The 25,134-nt window shown below is 36.6% G+C and overlaps 2 protein-coding genes across 2 annotated transcripts in view; one reads left to right on the forward strand and one right to left on the reverse strand.

Moving 5' to 3' along the window:
* Positions 1–11,830, reverse strand: part of JADE3 (jade family PHD finger 3) — a 32,592-nt gene extending 20,762 nt beyond the window's left edge. The window contains exons 1-6 of the mRNA XM_026666856.2: positions 11,735–11,830; positions 9,165–9,247; positions 8,070–8,227; positions 6,924–7,114; positions 5,250–5,461; positions 699–866 (exon numbers count right to left, since the gene is read on the reverse strand). Coding sequence (XP_026522641.1) covers positions 699–866; positions 5,250–5,461; positions 6,924–7,114; positions 8,070–8,227; positions 9,165–9,247; positions 11,735–11,783 — 861 coding nt within the window. The 5' untranslated portion in view covers positions 11,784–11,830. The remainder of the gene's footprint in view (positions 1–698; positions 867–5,249; positions 5,462–6,923; positions 7,115–8,069; positions 8,228–9,164; positions 9,248–11,734) is intronic.
* Positions 1–25,134, forward strand: part of TUBGCP5 (tubulin gamma complex component 5) — a 379,326-nt gene that overhangs the window by 171,102 nt on the left and 183,090 nt on the right. The window lies entirely within an intron of this gene.

Raw genomic sequence — 25,134 nt, forward strand, 5'->3', positions numbered from 1 at the left:
ATATATATATATATATATATATATATATATATATATATATATATATATATATATATATATATATATATATATATATATATATTTCCTGTAAGATAACTACATATATATCAGAAGAATTAGGATAAATATATTGGAAGGAAATTGCTTCTAGCAGGAACTATTAGAGGTGGCCATCCTAATAAAGCAGAAAAAGATTCAAAAAGAGGGGGAAGATTTACTTTTATTAAAGGGAAGCTCAACAATTGGGGTTAGAAATATTAAATAAAATTAGCCTGGGAGAAGTTCTAGGAGAAGATTTAAATATTAATGTAGGACCAAATAGAGCATTCAGGAGGTTGCAGGCTTCAAATACATCAAAAATTGCTCAAAACTGGAACTTTCTAGATAAACTTTCACTGAGTAATTAGCACACTAAAGCATGACCAATTGCTCTTATGAAAAAAAATTGCCAATAATATTCATTGCCAATAATAATGACTTCTTAGGTGAATTTTTACTGTACCTGCAAAGTTTATATAAATTTTATATAAGTTACACTAAAATCTTCTTTTCACAAATTGCTGAAACTGTTTCTTCCTGCCCTATAGAATATTAAAAATGGAAAATAAATAAAAACAAACAAGCTCGTATCACAGAATCTTTTCCTCACATATAAACAGCGTAGATAAAAAGACAGCAAGTAATTTATATATTCATACCTCTGGAATCCAGAGAGCACAACTCACATGTGCCCACTTAGTACCCGTTCTTGTGGCTTTCATAGCTCCACCCCTCTTTGGACACAAGAGACACTGAGGATGTATACCTAAAACACAAGTACGGCAAAGCCAACTCCCCTCAGGAACCTTTAGGATGCCGTAGCATGCCTGGAGATAAAAAAGAAAAAAGAAAATACTGTTTTATATAGGAAAGAAGTATATATTATTTATGCATTTTAACCACAATATATTTTTACACATTTATTTTCAAAGCATTGAAAACAATGAACAGAAAAACCACCTTTTCATTAATACATTACATTTTATTTTATGCTTAGTGATAAAAACTGAATATCCATCAAGGGCACAGGTGTGGTTTCTCAGAAGAAAACGGAACTTGGGTAGCAGCTTTTCTTCACTACCAGCCCTTTTTTCAATATAAATACATACAAACAACAAATATATAAAGAACAATTCCTTTTGTAAGTATTATTGATTTAGGAAAGGAGCTTTTTATGACACCTATGGATCTTTTTTACATGTTTACATCATTTAAAAAATAAGCTGGGAAAGTGCTCTAATTCAGGGGTCCCCAACTGCCGGTCCGCGGAACAAGTCTTACCGGGCCGCTGGTTGCTGGGCGCCATCTTTTTTTGATAAAAAAGTGCTTCCGGTGAGCTTTTCCGGGTAGAAAGCTCACCGGAAGCACTTTTTCGTCAAAAAAAGATGGCGGCGCCCAGTTGATGCCGGTACTGGGCCGCGGCGCCCAGCTGATGCCGGTACCGGGCCGCGGCATAAAAAAGGTTGGGGATCACTGCTCTAATTGATCTAAGAAGTAAAGAATCTCAAAAAGATGCAACAGGTAGTTGCATCAAAAATGTACTACTTTTATCCAGTAGAGGGAACTCTTGGCCAAGCATAAATTTAAAAAAATGAACTTCCCTTTTCATGAGTGCTCTAATGTTATTAACCAGGATCATTCTATGATGTTTAAAAACTCATTGCTTTCTGTCCTGTTTATTTCTCATTGTTCATAGACCTTTTTAGAAGATAACTTTCCTTGATAACTTTCTTTATGAATTCTTAAAAATATTAATAGAATCAGATTTGGAAAGCATTAATTTAAACTTTCTCCAAGAGATGGCTGCCCAGCCTCTGTTTGAATGCAGACCTCTCGTATATGCAGCCAAGATGCATTCAGAAGTACTCTTCTCTTCCCTCTATAACCAGCACAAGATTATGACATTGGCTGAGCTGCATTCAAGAGTTGAATGCCCATCAATATACACAGTACAAATCCAGGCATATCTTTTCAGAAATCCTGGGTTATTTCCCAAAGCACATACCTAGAAGAGGCATTCAGAGACGTCTCCCCAACCCCCTCAAAAAAAAAAAAAAAAAACACGACAAAATCTTGTCTTTTTAAGTCTGATCCAGTTGGGGAGTGTATTCATCTCCCCTAACATTCAGTGGAAGAAATAATGGCTATTCAGATCTCAATTTCTGGCAAGAGCTAAAGCAAGACAGAGAAGTACTCTACTGCTGATTTCCGGAGAATGCCTTCTGCGACTCCTTTTACTTGACCCTTCTTGTGGGGCCTGGAAATCATGTAATGCTTTTTACAAGTTGCATGTAATGTAATGAGTGACTAATACTCAAATAGGGCAAATGGCAACTGAACATTTGTAAATTACTCTGCCATACATTCTGGCATGTGATTGGTGGACAGACAATGTGGAGCATGAGGACACTATATGCCAGGGAAGGAATCTTGAACTCCAGTCAGAGGTGCAGCAAAGGTTAAATTGTGGGCAATATTAAGGTAAGATGTTTCTGTATCAGCATACTTTCCCTCCATTCAAGGACATAAGAAAAAATATATTGCAAAGGATGTGGGGAACAGTTATTTGACTCAATTTTAATCCTTCTTTTCCCCCTATATCATGAGTGTCAAATTTGCATCGTCACTTGACATATGTGGACTTTTCCCCCCTTCGCTAAACCGGGCGGGGGCGGGGCCTGCATCCAGCCTGCGGGCCATGAGTTTGACACCCCTGCCCTATATGATGACCTGAACTGTAGACTGCACCTAAACTGAGATAACGTGCACAGAGTAGGATGAAATTACTTCCAATGATTGAAACCAGCAGTTCTAGTGAGATAACTGAAAGTTGGCTTTGAATGTTTTGTCACTTTTAATTTTTTTAGTGCTATCTCCTGCTAAAACAGTCAGCAATAATCAATGCTGTTTGTTATTTGATGTTATTGTCCAAAGCTGTACTTTTGCTAAACCATGGGTGTAGATTTTTTTATCTAGGATGTTGGTCATTTTTATATTTTATACATTATATACCCTCAGCGTGTGCTTTCCTGTACAGTACAGTAATACTTAGTTCAGAGATTTTATTTATAATGATTACTTTTATTTTCTTCTGGTTTATATTTAGTCCACAAAATTTGATTAACATTTGCAAACATTGCTCAATATTTACTAATAAAACAGTATCTGAATAAATTATTACTGTATCTTCTTGGCATGCTTCTGAATCGTCTTTGAAAATAACTTCTGAATGTACCATATTTAAAGATCAACAATGGCAATACACATTCTTACCACACATATCTGAAAAAAATTTCTTTTTCTTCATCTTTAAAAACTGCTGTTTGTTTCTAATATAAATTCATAATAATGCATGTGTCTCTACCATCCAACCCTGTATTTTTCAATATATTTAATTCCATTAAATTAAATGCATTTTCATACAATTCTCAATACACATAAAAATCCACTTTTGTATCTCTACAATGTTTGACTAGTTTGCTAAAAAGAACATTCCTGCTAACTAATACATTCCTGAATTCAAGTTATATTATGCTCAAAACAATTTCACATTTCTAAAAAATCCTCTCATTTATGTTTGGAAGAACATGTTAAAAATATAAGTCACCAAGGCTATCATAGAGATTCGTTACATCTTTATGTTTGTTTTAGACAGAATAAGTAAACTTAGATATTAGGTACCCATCTGGAATAATTCCTGCATTGTATAATATGTTGAATTGTTTAAAATATCAGTTTTATTAACTTGCGATCTTATTGAGCCGCTCTATAGTGAGTTAGGTGGCATATAAATTTAATTAATAAATATTTAATATTTTTACAGATATACAGTATAATCAGATCCTACACTTTTTATCCTTTAAATAGTTTTGCATTTATTCCACTATATCTATATCTATAAAGTCCTATATCCATGTTTACATAATTGTAATGTCATGATGTAAAGTGGGGGACTGGGCTGGATTACTGCAACATGCTCTATATGGGGCTGCCCTTGAAGAGCATTTGGAGCAGAATGCAATGGCAAGAGTAGTTAAAGGTGCCAGTTATTCAACTAACGTACCACCAGTGTTCCACAACTGCTCTGGCTTCCAGTGTGCTCACATATTCAGGTCAAGGTGCTAGTAGTTATGTTTAAAGACCTGTGTGGCTTGGAACTGGGTTACTTACCTAATCTGGCAAGAGACAGACTTGGGGTACCAACAGCTGAGGAACATCAGCTAGTGGGGCCCAGGCAAGCCTTTTCTGCTATAGTGCCTGCCTTTTGGAACATCTTCCCTCAAAGATCAAATTAGCCCTGTCCCTGCTTGCCTTTTGTATAACTTTGAAAAGTTGGGTTTGTGTCCGAGTGTGGAGTCCCAGATGTGCGAGGGAGCTGGTTCTAGTTATTTTAATGGCAGCTGCTAAGTGTTTCTATTTTTATATTATGTCTTTTATCTGTTTTATTGTAAAATGTCCCAAAGGTAACCTATATAAATCAGCTAAACAAACACAATACAAAAGGTTGTTCCGGGTATATTTCCAGGTATGTAATATATTCATAGTTGTGCATACTGTAATTTCATTTATTTTTAATGCATATATTTAGCTTCCAATATTTAAGTTTCAATAAATCTATCACTTACCAACTTTTCTTTGCACTTCAAATTTTTCTCCTGACTTCTCCTGGTATATTTTTGAATATTTTCATTTGGGTTTTTTTTATATGCGATTCTTCCCCTAGTTCTAAAATTTTGTTTGTTATAACATCTTCTTTTATGACAATTTACATCAATGATTTTCTGTAAGTTTTCATTCACTTCGTTCATGCTGTTGTTCATATTTTCCATGTTTCATAATAATGTTTATATTTTCTATGATAAATTTTGGAACCCTGGAGTCTTCTCCTTTTATTGCTAGTATTTTGTCTTTTGTCCTCTATCAGGGATATTTCCTGATGGCATATTTTATCAGAGTACATTTTTGTTACTTAGTAACATTTTCTATATATTACTGATACAACATTCTGCTAGTGTTACCACTAACTGTCCAAAGCTACTGATTCAACAGAGCTTATGCTGTACTATTATGTTATACTTAATGGACATCTGACTACATAACAAAAATATCATCTTTCCTCAGCATATTTTCAAAAATCACTTAAAATCCTTACTCTGAAAAAAAAGGCTAAATGTTGCATTCATATTCGCAAAGAATTAAACCTAACAAACCTGATGCACACAGATGTTACATTTATCACAAAACACCATATCATTTCCATCTTCACTATCAGGAGATCGGCATACATCACAGATTACATCTTCATCATATTCTATACCAAGCCCTTCCTCTGTTTCAATGGCATGGTTCATATTCTCATGACAGTGACGTTCCAGGACTTCTAGCATTTTTTCCATGGTATTTTCATCAAGCTGCCCATATCCTGCCAAATGGTAAAAATTACCATTAAAAATGGTGCACTGAATTATGTCTTTTAAAATCTTTCATTTTCAAACATAATTTACATTTAGCATCACATGATGCTGATTTTCATTTAACATGAGCTTATCAGAGTGGTTTTTGTTTGTAGAATTTCTGTCCTCCGCCATAATAATGGGAAGAAACGTAAAAAACCACAATGCCAAGAATAATGAAGAAGATGTATCAGGGGAACAGTTTTAAAAAAAGGAAGAAGAAGACAAACAAGTTCTATCCTGAGCCAAACACCTCCCCCTCCAAAATACACAATATTCATGATATTTCTTTCTTTTTTTTACTTGTAATCCTGACCTGATAAGAGATAATTCTATGTTCTATGTTTCTAACCAATAAACTAAGAAACTTCATGTAAATAATAATAAAATACATGGTTAAAATTAGGCCAATCTATGTTTAGTAGATATTCTCTAAACTCGATTTAAAAAAGGGTTCAGCAAGCTCACATTCTGTTTTTTTAAAGATACATATCATATACATATACAAATGTATATATACAAATCTTACTGTGCCTTATAACATTACCTTGAGTCCCAAAGACCTTGTTACTATAGCCTGTCCAATTAGAAATGGAGGAAAAGGACAGTTTGTGACAGATATAAATTCAGGTGAATTTAACTTTAGTCAGGAGGCAATCTCGTTAAAATAACTTGTCACTAAAATGAAAGAATCAGACTTGTGAACTCCTATGTCAGTTTGTATTATTTCAAACTAATTAAACAGGCTTTTAAGCACATGATTCTAAGAATTATGATGTACTCTACTGGATGCCATTAACTTCCAGCTAGCTGATATATTATTAATAGAACTTACCCTAATTTTACAGTTCATGTTAACATATTTATATATGAAATGAAGTCTAGGTCTATATACTACTAAACTATCATTTCTTTAACTATTAACTGGGTGAAATGGATAAAATGTTTTCAATCAAGGTACTTCATGTGGGCTAACTTACAGAATGTGTCCAAAAACTAGGACCCATGAAGTCTGTGGAACTGAATTCTGGCGAATTTTATAAAATATGTTATGTTCTAAAAATTATCATACAACAGTTTATGACACGATACAAAATGTCATAAAACATTTCTTGTGTTGTTTGGATGTTCTATACAATTCAACGTGGACTATTTTCAAGACAGATACATCTCCGAATGTATCCCAACTTTTCCAATGAGGCAGTACAACAGAAGTTCTGTTATTATTGAAGGCATTGAAGAATCTGGTAAGGAAATATCTCTGAAAGCATGACTCAACAGATCAGAAGTTATCCAGTATTCTTTAAAACTTTACAAACCTATAATACTGGGAAAGAATGATAGAACCAAATATCAGTGTATGTATATTTTATTTCAGAATATTTGTTACATTATCAAATGTTAAACAAATTATTACTTTTGCTTTCTCACCCATTTCAGCAAGTTCCTCATTTACTTCCTGAAGCCAGAAGATATCCATGTCATCCAAGTCATATCGACACATTGATTCTGCCAATTCTAGAATGTTGATGTAGCCAGGTTCAGCAGACTCTTGGTTTGAACAACGGATGTACTTTCTGGGCCGTGTGTAAAGTACTTGCTTTACTTTTTCTGCTACAATTCTAAGCAGCAAAACATCATAATGAGCTACAAATCCTCTGGTGGAAGAATTCTTGAAAATCAAGTAACAATGACAAGGTATTCCATTCTTTAGGAGCCTTAGGTCAAAGGACAGAGTGTTTACAATTTTAAATTTTTTACACCAAAGGATCACCTATGGATAAGTTATTTGATCACTAACAATTTATTGGTTCATTCAACCAGCACCAATAATGGTGCTGGTTGGATGACAATAGTATGTTTAAACAAAAATGTAACATAAGCAAAATCATTACTGAATAACCATAAAGATTTTTACTTCCTAAAAATCTGCCTTGAATCATGGCCGTTAAATATATACAAAAAACATTAGTTCAGCTTTGAAATAATAAAATAAAGGATTTTAATGATCTGGTTTTGGTATATCTAACATCTAGAATTGTTCTTCTATTAAGCTTTCATCTGCCAAAATAGAACTACCCTGGCATGCCTAGATGAAATGGAATTAAGACTAGCATTCGAGGTTTTCTGGATATGATTGCAGAGCAAACTGGTTACAAAGATGTTTTTTTAGACATCCATAGGCCACCTTCTGTAACAAGGTGCTTGGAAGAAGAGGAGTGAACAGCCCAAAGATTTCACAGGATGCTTTTTGGGGGAAGCACTAGAAATTCTATCTGACCTAAAAACCACTGCAAAAAAAGACCTACTGCAGTAAACTGTATAAATTGCTACAGTCAGTTCTGCTTATCAGACAGCATTTCTCATACATCCCCTCTGGATTAAAATTTCAATTCTGCCTTCATTTATTTTTTATTATTTTCTGCAAGTAACTGAAGCAATACATGCTTTATTTCTACAAAATGGAATATATTGCAGCTGATAACCGTCGTAGGATAGTAAGATGTTAATATTACTTTGGGATGGAAGCACAAAAACTATGTGCTTTAGTAAGGCACACATGTTTAACAGAAATACCTGAGAGAAGGTTGGGGAATAGTTTCTGGGCTTGCAGGGACTTGCACACCCTTTTCCCATTCTTGTTTCCATGTATCTGCAAACAAGTAATATTCATCTGGGTTAATATGATGAGAGTCTGGCAGTTTCATGGCACTGATGAGGTCCTTTCGAAACACCTGAAGGCATAGTGAGAAATAAATAAAGAAATAATCCATTAAAATTTTATTTTTATAATTTAATGATAAAATCTATTAATGTATTGCACAAAAAAAGCCTTCAAAACCACATGATTAAGCTTGTGGCAAGCATGGCATATATTATTTTTTTTTACTATCTCTGCATTACAATTTTAGTACAAGAAACACAACCAATATTTATTTACATTTTCATAAGTTGACCCAATCTAAGGACTCTAGTTGGCATACAACCAGGAAAATGGATTAAAAAAACTAAAACTAAATAGGAAATAATTAACCATCCCAACCCACTGCATGGAGATGTGTGTCCAAAACAATCAATCTAACAAGATTCAAAGCACAGTTGAATAAAGCTGTTTGGCAATTGTACAAGGAATGGTGTTGCACAGACCTCAAAAGGAACAGTGTGCCATAACATGCCAGTCCTTACAAAGCCTGTCTTGCCAAGGCTTTGTGGAAAAGAGTTGCCATCATCATAAAATATTCTTATTGGAATAGCAGATTTGATTTTGATAGGGCAATGCCATTTATCCTGCTACTTTGCCATTTACTTATGACCACAACTTTGAATTGAGCCCAGAACTTTACAACCAGCAGATAGTCCTCAAATTACAACTGTAATAGAGCCTGTCCATTAAAATTATAAGTCATAATCATCACAAAATGGTTCAGTCCATGACTGACCCGATTTTATGATGTTTTTTTGCGGCAACTGTAAACCAATGTCTTTCATTTAGTTTGGCATAACTGTCAGTATCCTGAAATAAACTTTATAAATTTTAATAAATTGATTGTTCCTTCATGTTAATATAGATTCAATAGTAAACAAAAAGATTGAGATATGAAGAAGCGAACAGGTAAACTAGTAAATAAATTATTAAAGTAAAACACTATGAATCAAAATGTATAACCTTACCTCGGCAGGCTTTTTTTGTTCATTTGTTGGTGTTTTTGATTTGCTTCTGTATTTAGAACAAAAGGAGAAAGAAGTGGAAGGACCTATATGAGCAGCAAGAAAAAAGAAGAGAATTAAAAGGAAGAAAATTGAAATTTTCCTAGAACAGAGACTGTTAAGCAAAGTTTATTAAATATTTAACGTCATAGTAAAGTTTTCAGATGAGAAAAAATTTACTGCCTTAGTTCAATTTCTGAGCTAAGTATCTAATTTTTGTAGAAGTAGAAAAGCAAGAATTTCTACATAACCCAAACATATCAAAATATCAATAAGTTTGCTGAAAAATGCAACACACCTTTTCTGTTGCCCTAGGGTAAATGGGCAATTTCCTCAAATGTAATTTTTGCAGACATGTATATTTTAGATGAGGACTATATGGTCATAATTTTTATTTATGAAATGAGGGAAAGGTGATGTTTGTGTTTCTGGATACTTTTAATGGAATGTGCTTTTGTCTGCATTTTAAATGTTTATTCTTCCGTGACTTGTGATTTATTTTTTTGTTAAAAGTATGTTTGTGAGGGATGATGTTGTAGTTTATTTGTTGCAACTATGTGTGAAGGGAAAAATATTCATTTTTTTGAGCATTTATACTTTTCATTCTGTAAACTGGACATTATGTTCAGCCTTATTGGCAAGGCATACATGCAGGTGAAACTCAAAAAATTAGAATATCGTGCAAAAGTTCATTTATTTCAGTAATGCAACTTAAAAGGTGAACCTAATATATGAGATAGACTGAGGCTGGAATCAGTGCATCAAGAGCCACCACACACAGACAGATCCTGGACATGGGCTTCAAATGTCGTATTCCTCTTGTCAAGCCGCTCCTGAACAACAAACGTCAGAAGCGTCTTACCTGGGCTAAAGAAAAACAGATCTGGCTTGTTGCTCAGTGGTCCAAAGTCCTTTTTTCTAATGAGAGGAACTTTTGTATCTAATTTGGAAACCAAGGACCCAGAGTCTGGAGGAAGAATGGAGCGGCACACACTGCAAGATGCTTAAAGTCCAGTGTGAAGTTTCCACAGTCTGTGTTGATTTGGGGAGCCATGTCATCTGCTGGTGTTGGTCCAATGTGCTTCATTAAGTCCAGGGTCAATGCAGCCATCTACCAGAGGAGTTTGGAGCACTTCATGCTTCCTTCCGCAGACGAGCTTTATGGGGATGCTGACTTCATTTTCCAGCAGGACATGGTACCTGCCCACACTGCTAAAAGCACCAAAACCTGGTTCAATGACCGTGGGATGACTGTGCTTGATTGGCCAGCAAACTCGCCTGACCTGAACCCCATGGAGAATCTATGGGGCATTGCCAAGAGAAAGATGAGAAACATGAGACCGAACAATGCAGAAGAGCTGAAGGCTGCTATTGAAGCATCCTGGTCTTCCATAACACCTCAGCAGTGCCACAGGCTGATAGCTTCCATGCCACACCGCATTGAGGCAGTAATTGCTGCAAAAGGGGCCCAAACCAAGTACTGAGTACATATGCATGCTTATACTTTTCAGAAGTCCGATATTGTTCTATGTACAATCCTTGTTTTATTGATTGCATGTAATATTCTAATTTTCTGAGATTGTGGATTTGGGGTTTTCATGAGCTGTAAGCCATAATCATCGCAATTATGACAAATCACAGCTTGAACTATCTTGCTTTGCATGTAATGAGTCTATCTCATATATTAGGTTTTAAGTTGCATTACTGAAATAAATGAACTTTTGCACGATATTCTAATTTTTTGAGTTTCACCTATATATGCCTTCATATTTGGAAATTAGGGGCTTGCTTCTTCCTTGAACTCAGAGAGGAGCAGAGCAAGGGGGGAAAAAACCATCCTTAGAGGAAGAGCCAGAGAGCACAGTTCAGCCTTTTGAGATATTTTGGCTTAAATCTCAGTTGACTGCCAAGTGGCTTGAGCATCCTACAAATCAGAAATGAGTCATCGACCAGCTTCAGAAAAGGACAGACAAGAACATTTAATCTGTCTACTTCAAAAGTAGTTACCCACTTTGATTCTATCCTGATCCCTAATTAATATTTTTCTTAATTTGCATTAGTTTTTTATCTTTATATTTTTAAACTTCAACACAAATTATTATTTAAAAAAGAATGAATGAAAGAATGCCAGATGATTTCTAAAACATTAAGTCCCACATGCTATATGAATTTTAGCAGCTGATGTTTGGAAATTTCCAGCTTTTTTCCCAACAGCTGTGCCATTGCAAATAGAAGGATTAATACTAGAATACATGCAACCTGTTAGAATTATGCAGCTTTTTATATTCTAAACAAAGGCTCTGAAGAAACTGAATTTAATAATTACATTTAACTTCCTTTTGTAATGTTTCTAATTTTGTTTTGATCCTCTCTGATATTACTAAATACCACAGCACACAAGAGGAAATGAAACTGAACAAGAAATGCAATTCTCTTTATAGCTGAAGAAAAAGTATAACGGTTTGCCCTCAAACCAAAGAAAGAAACCACAGGAAGATTTACAGATCAAAGGAAGATTAGGTCACTTTATTTACTTTCATTGTCTGAACTGTCACTGCTGCTTAGGTGCCTGTGGCGTTTCATCCTGAAGCATCCTATAAAGAGTGAAAACAAACAGTTAGCAAAATTCCTCCTGCAAGGGAAGTAAGTAGCCAGATGCCTTAATTCTGCGTCCAGAATTAGTTTTGCTGTTCAATAAAATACAAGGATATCTTATTTATTTATCACATGTATACAGCTGCTTAATTACAAAGTAACTGTGGTATACAGTATTAAAATCAAATTAAGAACAATAAGACAGAAAATAGTGAACGTTTAAAAAGAATAAAAACATTTCCTCAACCATACTGCATACCCACAAGGGACTCACCCCCCAATCTTATCCAATGTTTCAGGAAAACCCATGTTTTAATGTTCTATTTGAATGAAACCAGGATAGTGGTAACGAAGATCTTGGGGGTGGGGTGGGGGGAATGTTGTTCTAAAGTCCAGGTGCAACAACAGAGAAACTTACATTTTAGGTCACAAGAGATAACACTGTTTACAGACACTGTCCAGGCAAACTGTATTAAAGCATCAATTTAAACCAACCGCATTAGTTAAAATAAACATTAAGATAAACAAGAAATCAGACTGTAAAATTAGTAGGAATAAATTACACATCTACTGATCCAAGCTTTGGAAATATTCACCACTTAATCCATATTTCAATAATTGTTCAATAGTTATTTACTGTTTTCTCTTATTTAACTAGCTGCCTATAAGAGGTTCTCGCCTCTTATTCCATTATGTTAGAAAGTCCAAGCAAGCAAGCATACTTCATGAGTGTGCTTCATATTTCAAAAAATTCCAAGAAATTAGCATTCTTGCTAATCTCAATACTTTCTTAGCCAAAGCCATGGTAATTCTTCTACATTGGTGGTTTGGTTTTTTTTTTTTTTTTTTTTGCTATACGCCCATTAATTTTATAGCTATTAATGGTTTTATAGTTTACTTTAAAGTGAGATTTAAAGTACCGGTATTTATTTTCATTTTTTTAAATCAGTATTTCAGCGAACACATCATATAGCTGTCTTGTACATAGGGCAGATCTTAGGGTTATTATATACTTTCTATTAAAAGATCAGTAGTTCTTTTATTTTAATAATTTAAGAATTCTCACGATACCACACGGTTCAGCATTTTTAAGACCTTAATACAGATCCACTCTTAATTCCTTGGATTTGCTTCTAGAAACTGTTCAGAAAAAAGTATTTGCTTGCTTCTCTTTATTTTCCTTATTATCCTTTACAGACCATTAATCTCATCCAACAGCTGGGGCAGGCTTTCTAGACAGCTACATGTTTGTGATGCATTTTTAATTGTTCAGTCTTTGTGGGGTTTTTTTAAAATAAATTTAGATTTGTTCTCATCTGCACACAGTATGCTAATAATAGTCAACTTTACATCTCCATCCTGGTGATGCTATCACTCCCTTCTTGCAGTGCTTGGAGGCTGCCGGGGTTTGGCTGAATCTGGTTCCAAGTGGCTGTCATGGCTCCATCTGAGCCTGGGTTAGGGCCTACGGAGGAAAGACCAGAGGAGCAGGACGAAGTAATCCCAGGTCCCTCGGGCCTGGGAAGGGTTGCCAGTGAAGGAGAGAGGGCGCAGAATGAACAAGCAAGGGGGGAGGAGAGGGCAGGTAGCAGAGCAGAGGAACTCCGGAGATTAGCAATTACCTCCCCCTATCCCCAATCATAGAGAATGGAGACAGACACCCCAACAACTCGGGAGGAGGACGCCCTGCCCCTCTTCACAAGGTTCACCTGGAGAATGAGATTTAAAGAGACACCATTAGGAGGGGCACTTGTTGGGAACAAGTGTTGCCTTTTTCCAGTCTCACGTGCTGTTACCAACATCAGGGTGCTTTTCTTGTCCTGCCCTGCTTTCCTGGTCTGGCTATATGCAAATTTGCAGCAACACAGTTCTGCTTCGGGTTGCGCTACAGTCCTAGTGAACTCTTCCTGTGACGAGGACTCCTTGGAACCAAATTCCCTGAACTGTGGCTGCTCTCAGAACTGTGCTGCTGCTCTGGACTAATAGCAGCCAGGAACTATAGGAGCTGCATGTTTAGGGCTTGGCTTCTGGACTTGCAGAGAACAGTGGGACTTTGGGGGGAAAAGTTGGAGCAATAATGGGGAGTTAAGCCTTCATTCTGCCTGTGTTGCTTCCATGCCCAGCCCTGGGTCATCAGAGTGGCTTTGGGTGCACAGAGTTTCAGGATCCAGGACTTTAAACATCTTTAGTTCTGGATGGAGTTGCATTGCACAACTTGGGGGGGTTCTCCTGAACTCATGACTCCTGTCAACAAGCAAGTGTCAGTCATGGCCAGAACAGCTTTTGTGCAGCTTTGTGTTGTGCTCCAGTTACAATCTTTCCTGGATCATGAACCCTTGTGCTCAAGCCCGGCTCATCTCATGCTGAGACTACTGCAATGCACTCTAGATGGACCTACCCTTGAAGAGTATTCAGAAACTAACGCTGGTGCAAAAAGCAATGGTATACAGAGTTCTTGGAGGCCATCAGTACTGAGGATCTCAGCTACCAATACTGGGAAGATGAGCATTTCTGAAGCTACTGTTATACAAGTTCTTTTCACAATGGCCTTTCCAGTTGTTATTTTTTTTACCTTTTGTGTGTGTGTGTATCCTATCTCCTGCTTGTTTCAAACATGCATCTCTCAACATGCCTGAGAATCATTAGCACATCCTACAGGGATAAAGTGTTATTAACCCAGACTAGGATCCAGTTTATTATGCAGCTTCAACTTGTGGGTTAACAATCCACAAATAAGAGATTCCATTTTACATAAAGATTCTGCTACTCCTATGATCTGCAAGATACTGATGCAAGGAAATATTGGAGTATTGCTTATGATATCATTAAACTTATAAAGTTAGATCAAAATATTCCAGCTAGTGAAAAATATTTTCACTAGCATTGAAAAATATATGATGAAACTAGTTCTAACAATGATTGAAAAAAATGCACCGTTTTTGCAACAAAATTCAGCAACTGGTTACACTTCCCAAAGAACATAATAAAAAACATGAAGTGAACATTTCCAATGATTGCCATAAAGTCCTAGTTTCCTTTTTGATCATTTTCCATTTCACTTTTTTACAGGAGTTCTCACAGAAAGACAATTTAAAAGTTACTATCAATAACCTTCTTTTAGAATGTTCTCTTAAGTTGCTTTAAAACAAAAGATAACTCAAAAATTTCTAATCATGCAATTGAATTATTTCAGTCAATAGCAGATTTGTATCCAGTGCCAATATGTAATTTAGTGCTATATGAATAAGTTTGGAACACTAATTGCTTCCCTTTTCCACTACGAGTCATTCTTTTTAAAAAAAATTATTGTAAACTAGAAAAACTTGAAGATTACAAAAAGAGAAAAAAAATACTGCAATATGCAAAGAAAGAAGCAATTCAAGTTTTCCTGTTTAAATTATGAGGATTCCCGCTTCCCTAATCATTAAGAAAGGTTAAAAAAACATAATACATAAACATCAGTGAAGTTCCATATAGCAACAGGGCTAAGTCACATACCACATATTAACAGTTGATGCAAAATCTTGGGCTAGTGCCAAAAAGAACCAGATCCAAAACTTTCTAAAGGCTAGCACTACTGGTGCCATCCATATTGCGGGGGGAGGGACGATGCTCCATAGGGCAGACTGTAATAGAATGATTGAGAAGGCTATCTGACTGACATAAAATGGCACTGTCTGATAGATGAGTCTTGGAGCATGTCCAATCTTGTTGGGTAAGCAGATAACTTGAGATAGCCACTTGGCCTTGTGCCATATATGGTTTTATGGATGATCTCCAGCACTTTGAATTGCACCCACAATCTCAATGGTAATTACTATGGCTTGTGCAGTAGTGGGATTATATGAATGTTACGTAACTCAGAGGTCCTCAAACTTTTTAAACAGGGAAACAATTCATGGTCCTTCAGACTGTTGGGGGGCCGGACAGTCTGGGTGGGCATGGCCAGGTCATGTGACCAGGTGGGCTTGGCCAATTTAACAGTCCATTAAACAATGCACACAAGTTAAACTTTGTTTTGCTCCTGGGGGTATTTTATTTGCTTTCGTTTGCATGTTGCTCTTTTTTCAGTTGTTTAGGACGGGGCCTCAAAGGGCCGAGCCCGGCCGAGCCTCTGTACTGGGCCGAGAAAAAATGGCGTTTCTTACTCGGTGCTGCTGGACGGGACGGCCAAGGGGGGGGCCGCCGCCGTCTGCCACGCTTCCCACTCTCACCCGGAGACCTCCGGGGGGGGGCTTTTCCCGCCCTCCGCCCCCCCCCCTCCCCCACCCCCGCCGCGCTCATCGTGCCTCTGCCTGCCTGCCTGTCGGTTGTTGGGGCAGCCGCTGGTCTATTCGCCTCTTTTTCAGCCGGCCGGCGGCGGCGGCGGCGGGGCCGGGGGGCCGGGCCCTGCGTGGTGGGGGCCGGACGGCGAGGGGGGGACACCTGGGGGCGGGGGCCCGCGGGCGCCACGGCAGAGCGTGGAGCCACCCCCGCGGTCCAGTGCACTGGTGGGCCGTTTAGGAGTCTAGTGGTCCACTTCAGGAAACTCAGTTTTGTAGCAATTCTTCTCAGCCCCAAGGAGCATACAATCAACAAGTCTCTCTCTGTCTCTCTCTCTCTCTCTCTCTCTCTGTCTTGTCTCTCTGTGCACCCCATTCTTCACCTCCCCCACCACCAGAATGTCTCTGGAGGTCAAAAATTGGCTAAAACAGCCTCTCTTTTTTTTTTTTTTTTGGCCTCCTGGGGCATCTGTGCGCCCCCTTTTTCACCTCCCCCGCCTCCAGAATGTCTCTGTAGGTGAAAAATGGACTAAAACCCTTTTTTGGGCCTTCCAGCAGCAGCCCCTCCCCTGCCCACCACTGGCCCTGGATCACGTGGCTGCTCTGCCGGCAGCAGCGCTGCTTTTTGAGCCAGCAGAGCTGCTTTTCAGGCTGGCAGCAGCCCCTCCCTTACCCACCCACTGGCCTGGGAGGATGTGGCTGCACTGGCGTCATCACCCCTCAGTCATCTGGCCCTCCCCTGCACCCTTCGGCTTTAACTTCGGCAGCAGCAGTGTGATCAGAAGTGTAGTTCAACCACTGAAATAACTAACCAGAAGTGTGGCTGGAGTGGATGCTCGCTGGAAGATAAGGCCGATGGCAAGGGGCAGAGCTGAATCCCACCACTCCACAGGCGGCATACTTTGCATTGGCGGGCCATATCTGTTCCGTGGGCCATAGTTTGAGGATCAGTGCCATAACTACTCACACCGTGCTCTGAATCAGTTGTAGCTTCTGATGCTCAAGAGCAGCCCCATGTGAAGCATACTGCATCAATCCAGATGAGAAGCAACCAAGCGATGAGTAACTATGAATAGTGAGTGCTTCCTGATCAAGGTATGGCCATAACTGGCACTCAAGATAAACTTGAGTAAAAACCTTTCTAGCCATCTTACTCTTTGAGAGTTTAAAAGATTCCCAAATTGCATATGTTATGTTGTGAAAAAATATTAACCCATCCAGTGCTAACCTGAAAGATTTCCAGCACCAGTGCCCAATTATCAATAGTCATTCAGTCTTGCTAGGATTGAGTTGGAATTGTATTCCTACAGTCTTCAGACACTGAGACAGAATCTTGATGGCATCACTTGGGCAGAATTGATATAAATAACTGAATGTCATCAGCATACTACTGAAAATATCCAACCTCATGCCACCAGATAATTTTTCCCAGCAGCTTCCTTAGTTATAAGACATATAGATTTATGAAACAAAAATTAACTCTTTCATTTTTCAAGTTATCGTCTACAGGCAGTCCTTGACTTACAATTCATTTAGTGATCGTTCAAAGTTATAATGACATTGAAAAAAGTGACATGACCATTTTTCACACTTGTGATCATTGCAACATCCCCATGTTCATGTGATTTATATTTGGGTGCTTGACAACTGATTCATATTCATAACCATTGCAGTGTCCTGGGGTCACGTGATCACCTTTTGCAACCTTCTGACAAGCTAAGACAATGCGAAAGCCAAATTCCCTTATTACTAAACCGTATTACTAACTTAACAACTTCAGTATTTCACTTAACAAATGTGGCAAGAAAAGTCATAAAATGGGCAAAACTAACAAATTTCACACTTAACAACATAAATTTTGGGCTCAATTGTGGTCACAGGTTTTAGACTACCTGTATTTGTAGAACGCTCAAAATGATTAAAAAAAGAAATACAGGAATATGCACAAAAAATAAAAACAAGACAATTAAAACATTTTAAAATATATAATTCCAAAATCCAGCTTGTTGTGGCCTACCTTTTCAAATTCTACTTTGAGTTTATTCGAATAGGGATGTGATGAATAAATTATAGTTACAACATTTGTTTATTTTAAGATTTGACAGAAATTCTATGTTGCTTTTTGCGGAAATAAATTGCAGAGATTTCTACACAATTGAATTGGGCCCATTTTATTTCTAGGTCACGCTTAGAAAATAAATAAAAGAAATAGAAACAGGTAATAGACAAAAACATGTAAATGAAAGAAATTAATTACTCTTAAAATACATTGTTTGGTAAAGTACAAGGCAGTATGAACATTAAAAAAAATGGCAGTACAGCAATATATTCCACAAAAAAGCTTAAACTACTGTATTATTTAATTATCCCATTCAAAATTCCAATTTCCTAAAAAAGAAAACAATTCAAATTGATTTTTATAAATAACTTCAGAACATCCACAATTATGCTTTGAAAGAACAAAATTGAAACATAGTATTATATTTTAACTATTTTATTAGTTATTAAATAGCTGTTTTGTTAAATAATTGTTAAATGTGAGATAATACATATATTACTCTAATAAATTGTGGTTTGGATGAATATTATTGCTGTTGTTTTGTGCAAATCTACCATGTTTCTCACAAAATAAGGCCGGGCCTTATTTTTTTTTTGACCCCCGAAAAAATGGCTAGGCCATCTTTTTGGGGGTGACTTAATTTCCTCCCCCACCTAGAGTGGCCCATACGCACGTACCTCTCCATGAGGCCGTTTCTATCGGCCGACCAAAGTTCCCCGAAGACAGAGTCCCTAGCCGCTTCAGGGCGAGGCATGGCTGCCCGTGTCCCCTCGCCATTAGGCAGTGTCTTTCGGGCAATGGAAGCTCCCCAAGTGCAGTCACCAGCCACTTCGATCAGCCAATAGAAGCGGCCTTGTGGCGAGGGGAGTGTGTGTGCGCGCTCACCCTGAGGCCGCTTCTACCGGCCGATCAAAGTGGCTGGTGACTGCACTTGGGGAGCTTCCATCGCCCGAAAGACACTGCCTAATGGCGAGGGGACATGGGCAGCCATGCCTCACCCCGAAGCGGCTGGGGACTCTGCCTTCGGGGAGCTTCTATAGGCTGATGTTCTATCGGTAGATCGGGGTATTCTAGCCTAGGCTACCTGCAGGGCACTCCTAAAGGCAAGTTTTCTCCCCCCCGCCCTTCCCCCCATTTCTCTTCACCTCATGTAGTTCTAACGAACGATGTGAGAAATGGCATGGAAACACATAGATTAAATAGGCCTAAATTTTGGGGGTGGGCCATAATTTCACCTCATGCCTAGAAATCATGCTGGGCCTTCCTATTGGTGGAGGCCGTATTGTTGGAGAAACACGGTAGATTATCATTTTGCTCTGACACCTTGCTATATTTTAGCTGAAGTGACCAACACAAAAATTTACCAAATAAATTTAAATTTGTAAAATATCCCCAACACCATTTGCATTCAGAACACAGTTGCAGCTAACAGAAATCAAATTAGTAGTTTACATTTTGTGTAGATAGCCACACATTGGTTTTACTCTGTTGTTTAAATACTTGACAATATTTACATTTGTCTTTGGAAGAACTCTCTTTTCATTACCCCCTTCTATTCAGTTACATGCTAGAAAGAAGGACTTCTGTGTTCATATCCTTCCGGACCAAAGCAAGTAACACTGTTCTTTTTTTACTTCTATGCTGCATTTGAGCAGACATCCTTTCAATGAATAGGTACCCTGTGTCTAGCTGGTGGGAAAACTGTGGGGAATAGCTAACAGAAGCAAAATGATTATTCCTGATTCTTGTCTGTTTTTACTGCAGTCTGCAAGGTCAGGGGCAGTTTCTATTAATTCCCTTTCTACCAATACTTACCAGTATATAAAGTATTCTATAATCACAGACATTCTTGTTTCAAGAGTTTATGAGAAAATTTTATTCAGTTCAGAAACATTTCTGAGCGTGTTATGCAGCCAAATAGAGAATTCCCACAATGAGGGCTTGAGAAATAATTTTAAAATATAGAGGCTTATTAGACCTACGACAAAAGGGAAAAATTGGGATACAGATTTTGAAAACAGACACCTTTCAATTAAAAAGTGCATTGCACCCATTATACAAGTCCCACTAACAACAAATTGCAATTTATGAGCACCATGCACATATAATTTCCCCATATTCAGATATAACATTTCGTTTGCAATATAGGTTATATTTATATGATAAATGTGAAGAGTTTAGATAGTGTTTAAAATAATCATCTAAAGTTTATGCTTTATGAAAATGTAATTAAGATTGTTTATTTGCAATATGAACTTTAAAGTAGAATTTTTAAAGGAAAGTAAAAAAAAAAAAACTGCCAATTTTGGAAATGGCTCAAATGCATAAAATCCACTATTCTCTTATTATTCTTAGCAGTTTTCTGCAACAGAGATGTTTGTGAAAACTAAATAAAAATCAGCTAACTGCTTTCCTTTATGTTTAGTGGCATCTTAAAGTTTCCAAAGAAATGCAAGAACCATTATTCCATATCTGTCTGAAAAGTATAAACATCTCCTAGCCTGGCCCTTTAATTCCTTTTTTGTGTGCTCTAACAATATATATTTTACAAATATTCTTTCCATAAATATTTATTCCAATTTCTTAATTAATCAAGTCATTTATATTCTACTTCTTCTATATTTAATAAGATCTTTATAGATTTTAAAAAAGAAAAGAAAAAGCAATGTTCAGAAAATGAAGAGGATACATAAAAAGCTTTTCACTTCTTTATATAAAAGTTTCATCATAAATAAAACCACTAAATCTCTTTTTAAAAAGAAAAATAGCCTGCTATATAAGTATACTGCCTTATAAAACTACTTCAGGAATTTTCTCCTAAACTAGTCAGGAATTTTTTTTCTTTTGTCTGCAGGGTATATTTTAACAGTGTTTTTCTTGCTTTAACAGGCTGAAATTTTCCAAATGGTAGCGCTATTTTGATTTATTTGCTATGAGATGAGAAAGTACTTTCTCTTCTAAATGTAAACTAGAAAGTACTATTTGCTCAGATCTAACCTCAGCTAGAATAAAAATTTAATAAACTTCCACTGAATTATTTTTCAAGCAGCTTAACTCAAGACTATCCAAATATGGCAAAACATTTGATGGTTCTTTTTGTTTCATATACTTATGTGAATTCAGATTTTTTTATTATTTTGTCTCAAAAAGGAGATACAGAAATCAATTTGATGCTGTGAGAAATATGAAAATTCAGATTGTTAACATTACTCTAAATATTAAACAGATTTGTTATCAACAAAAGTGAAACTTTATTTCCATTAAAGAATTTTGGTGAAGGAATAGTCAACATAGAACATTTTTTGTCTGTAACAGTAAAATGGTTTTTGCATGGTAAAATGCGTATTTTTACTGACTCAAAATATCAAGTTTTAAAAAATTATTACTATTGCTATTTTTAAAAATAAGATTTGTGTATGATTGTAGTTTCAGCCTTGTTCCTCATTCAGACTATCAATTCACATACCTACAAGGAAGATTGGACCCTAATGTAAGATGTTCTATATTTATTCTGAAGCAGAGGTTACACTAATGAATTAGAAAATGATATACTCCAGTTCCTTCTTCTGCTTTTTTTTAAAAATAAGAAGTGAAATTGGGAGCAACTCTAGTGAAGCATGGAACAAGACAGGGAAAAGATGAAACTTCATTACACCCAGTAGTTTCTGATAAAATGGTCAAAAGTTTCCAAGTAGTGGTGAGGTCCAAATGAAGAAAGCAGAGCCACTGTTTTAGAATACTTCTATTTTACAGTAGTAGGTAACATTAATCTCAAAAAATTATATTAGAGCTTTAATTAATGTTTTTTTCTGTGGTACTTCAGTCTTATTGTCTCATGTTCTTATTTATCATTTCTCTATAAGTCTATATCAGTTATAGAACTATTTTGATTTTTATTTCACAGACATTCATAACTTTTTTTAGATCGCGTTTTTTCTTTGGAGTTGCCTTTTGATTTGTAATATACTAAGAACTTTTATTTTTAGCAGGCCAGTATCTTCTTGTGAACTACTCAGAGCGCTGCATTTTCTTTTGAATTTTCTTTTTAATCAGGATTTTGTGATCTAGGCAGCTCTGAAGCGTATCTTTACCCAACACATAATATTTGCATTTAATATTTAAAGCTTAAATTAATGTTTATATTTTTTATTTTTATTTTTTAAAATAAGGATTTTTTTTTCTTTTGTGAAATAGTTCTTTCTCACAAAGGATGAAAAGGCTTATGGCTCTAGAAACCATGCCTCTAAGTTCTGTGGCCAGGACCAGTTTATATGTCTGCCCATCTATCCAAGAAACTCTGGGTGATAAACAAGCAAAAGCAGAGAATTATATTAAAACAAATCCTAATTAATACTGAGCTCAATAAATATGCAAAGCACTGAATACACACATCCAAGCCAGACTTCCCAGCATAATTTCCACCTCCCAATGCCTAAAGAATGGGGTCTTCACGGTCTTCCGGTTTGCAAGTTTTCGGCGGCGGCAGGGATTCACGACACTGCGCGATCCCTGCTGCGTTCGCCGCCAAGGTTCCCCTGATCCGTTTGGATCTGGGGGATATAGCTGCCCCGTAGAGGCAGCTGAAGACAGGGAGGAGCCGGAAAGGGGTTTGGGGGCGTCGCAGACCCCCTCCCCACCCGGCAAAAAACCCCTTTTCCCGAGGCGGAGGAACGGCGGTCAGCAATGACCACCACGAAGAAATCTGCAGCCGGACAAGCAGGTGCAGGAGGGAGAAAGTTTGAAGAATTGTGAAAGTTGCTTTCAACCGGGACAAGGCAAAAGAAAGTGACCTGGAACCTTGAAGGCTGTTAAGTAGATATTGTTTCTAGTGACAGTAACAAGCTGTGAATATTCTAAAAGGGAAAGTTTTTTTTTCCTTTTATTCCACTCTCCTTCCTAACGTGATAGCGGATGGAAAAACTCTTTTGGCTGTGAGTGGGAAGGGAGAGGGGGGAAAAAATTGGAGCAAAATTTGAAAATAAGGAGAAGATTGCCTAGAATTTTAAAGTGTTACTAAACATCAATAAGACTTCTAAAAAATATATTTGAAAGAGAACTTTGTGATTAAACTTTAACTCCAGAAAGAGAAAGTGAAGAAGAAGGTATTTAAAAGAAACAGCCTGTTTGGATTGTTTGGTGATTTTGGAACTTTTGAGAATTATTTTTGATTAAAAACATCTGGGTGGTTGTTTGAAAAAACTTTTTCTCTACACAATGGCATCATTTGTGGATGGACTGAAACTTGTATATCAAAAATATGAAAAAGAAAAGCAAGAAGGGAAAGATGTTTTTGGCACTCTTTTTCAATTTATAGAAATGGCGGTTTATACTTATGTGAAGCAGAATGAGCAACAGGATGATGGGGACAAAGAAGAAGCCATCTTTGATGAACAAATAACTTTGGTTGGAGAAGGGAAAAAGAAAGAGAAAAAGGAAAAGAAGACTTTAAGATCTGGAAAAACAACCCAAAAAGAGAAGAATAAGGTGAAAAAGGGACATTATGTTAGGAAACAACAGAAAGAGGGAAAACAGAAGAAAAGGGAGGTGGAGAGACAAGGGGTTAAAGAGGACAAAGAGAAGAAGAAGCAAGGGAGAAAGGAAGGGATGAGAAGCCTTAATGGTGGGGAGCAAGATGTGAAGAAGCAAAAGTTTTTTCGAGATAATGGATAAATCTTATTGAAATTGGGATTCTAGAAAGGTACATAAGATTGCATTTTTATATTTGTATTTAGAAATAACCATAGAAAATTGGAAATAATATGTAATTTAAAATGTGATAAAATATTTAATATAAACTAGTGAAATTTTAGTTAAGAAAAAGGGAGAACTGTAATGAAATATGATTTAAGACATGTGATGGGGGGGTAATAATTTTTGGAAAGCATAAGTCCACAAAGGCATGATATTTAATTGAAATGGATAAAATGTTTAAGATATAAATGATTGTTAATATTAATGATTAGATTATGGTATATTAGCGAATTTTTTTGTGAAATGAGAGATTTGAAGTAGAAGAAGGAGGAACATCGTAATGAAATAATGAGCTATAATATGTGAGGTGGGGGGGGGGAATAACTATGGAAAATAGGTGCTCCCATAAAAGTATGTGATTTAACTGAAAAGTAATGTGTTAGATGTTTAAGATATAAATGAATATCAATATTAATGAATAGATTTGTACTATTTTTGATAATATACTATAATTTTAGAATGTACCAGACAGAATCCCAATGTAAGTTATGTGTTTTATATTAAGTATTATAAATATAGGGGAAGGAGATAAAGGCATCATACTCCATTTAGTGTACAGGAGAAGTTTTTCTTCTTTTTTAAAGAAGAAAAATAAATGGATGGTTGGAAATAGAACAGACAAAGAATAATAACTATTATGATTTGAATTGAGAGGAGATAAATAAAATAAAATTGAGAAAATTTAAAAGTGAGAAGTTATATAGAAAATTGAAAATGTTAATAAGATATGAAATGGTATGTAAAATGAATATGAATTTGAATTTCTGTCTGTACCAAGAGTTATAACCCGGGACTAAGCAACTTTCAGAAAAGAGATTTTTTTATGCTTTTATGTTTTGTGTTTTTGTGTATCTATGTTTTGTATGTTTTTAAAAATTAATAAAATTTGGTTGGAAAAAAAAAAGAATGGGGTCTTCACCTCTTTGTAAAAGCTAATAGATTTGTAGATGTATTTGGGGAAGGGGGGGATGTCAACAGTGCAGATTCCATAACAAATACATGCTTCCAGGGATCAACTAGACGCTCTGGTGGCGCAGTGGTCAGAATGCAGTATGGCAGGCCAACTCTGCTCACAGTCTGGAGTTCGATCCTGACAGGGCTTAAGGTTGACTCAGCCTTCCATCCTTCTAAAGTCAGTAAAATAAGGACCCAGATTGTTGGGGGCAATATACTGACATTGTAAACTGCTGAGAGAATGCTGTAAAAAGCATTATGCAGCAGTATATATGTCTAAGTACTAAGTGCTATTGTTATACTGAGGTACTGG

The sequence above is a fragment of the Notechis scutatus genome, chromosome 5 (genome assembly GCF_049901735.1).
Source record: "Notechis scutatus isolate UNSWTSFEM ecotype Mainland chromosome 5, rNotScu1.2, whole genome shotgun sequence".
Lineage (NCBI taxonomy): Eukaryota > Metazoa > Chordata > Lepidosauria > Squamata > Elapidae > Notechis > Notechis scutatus.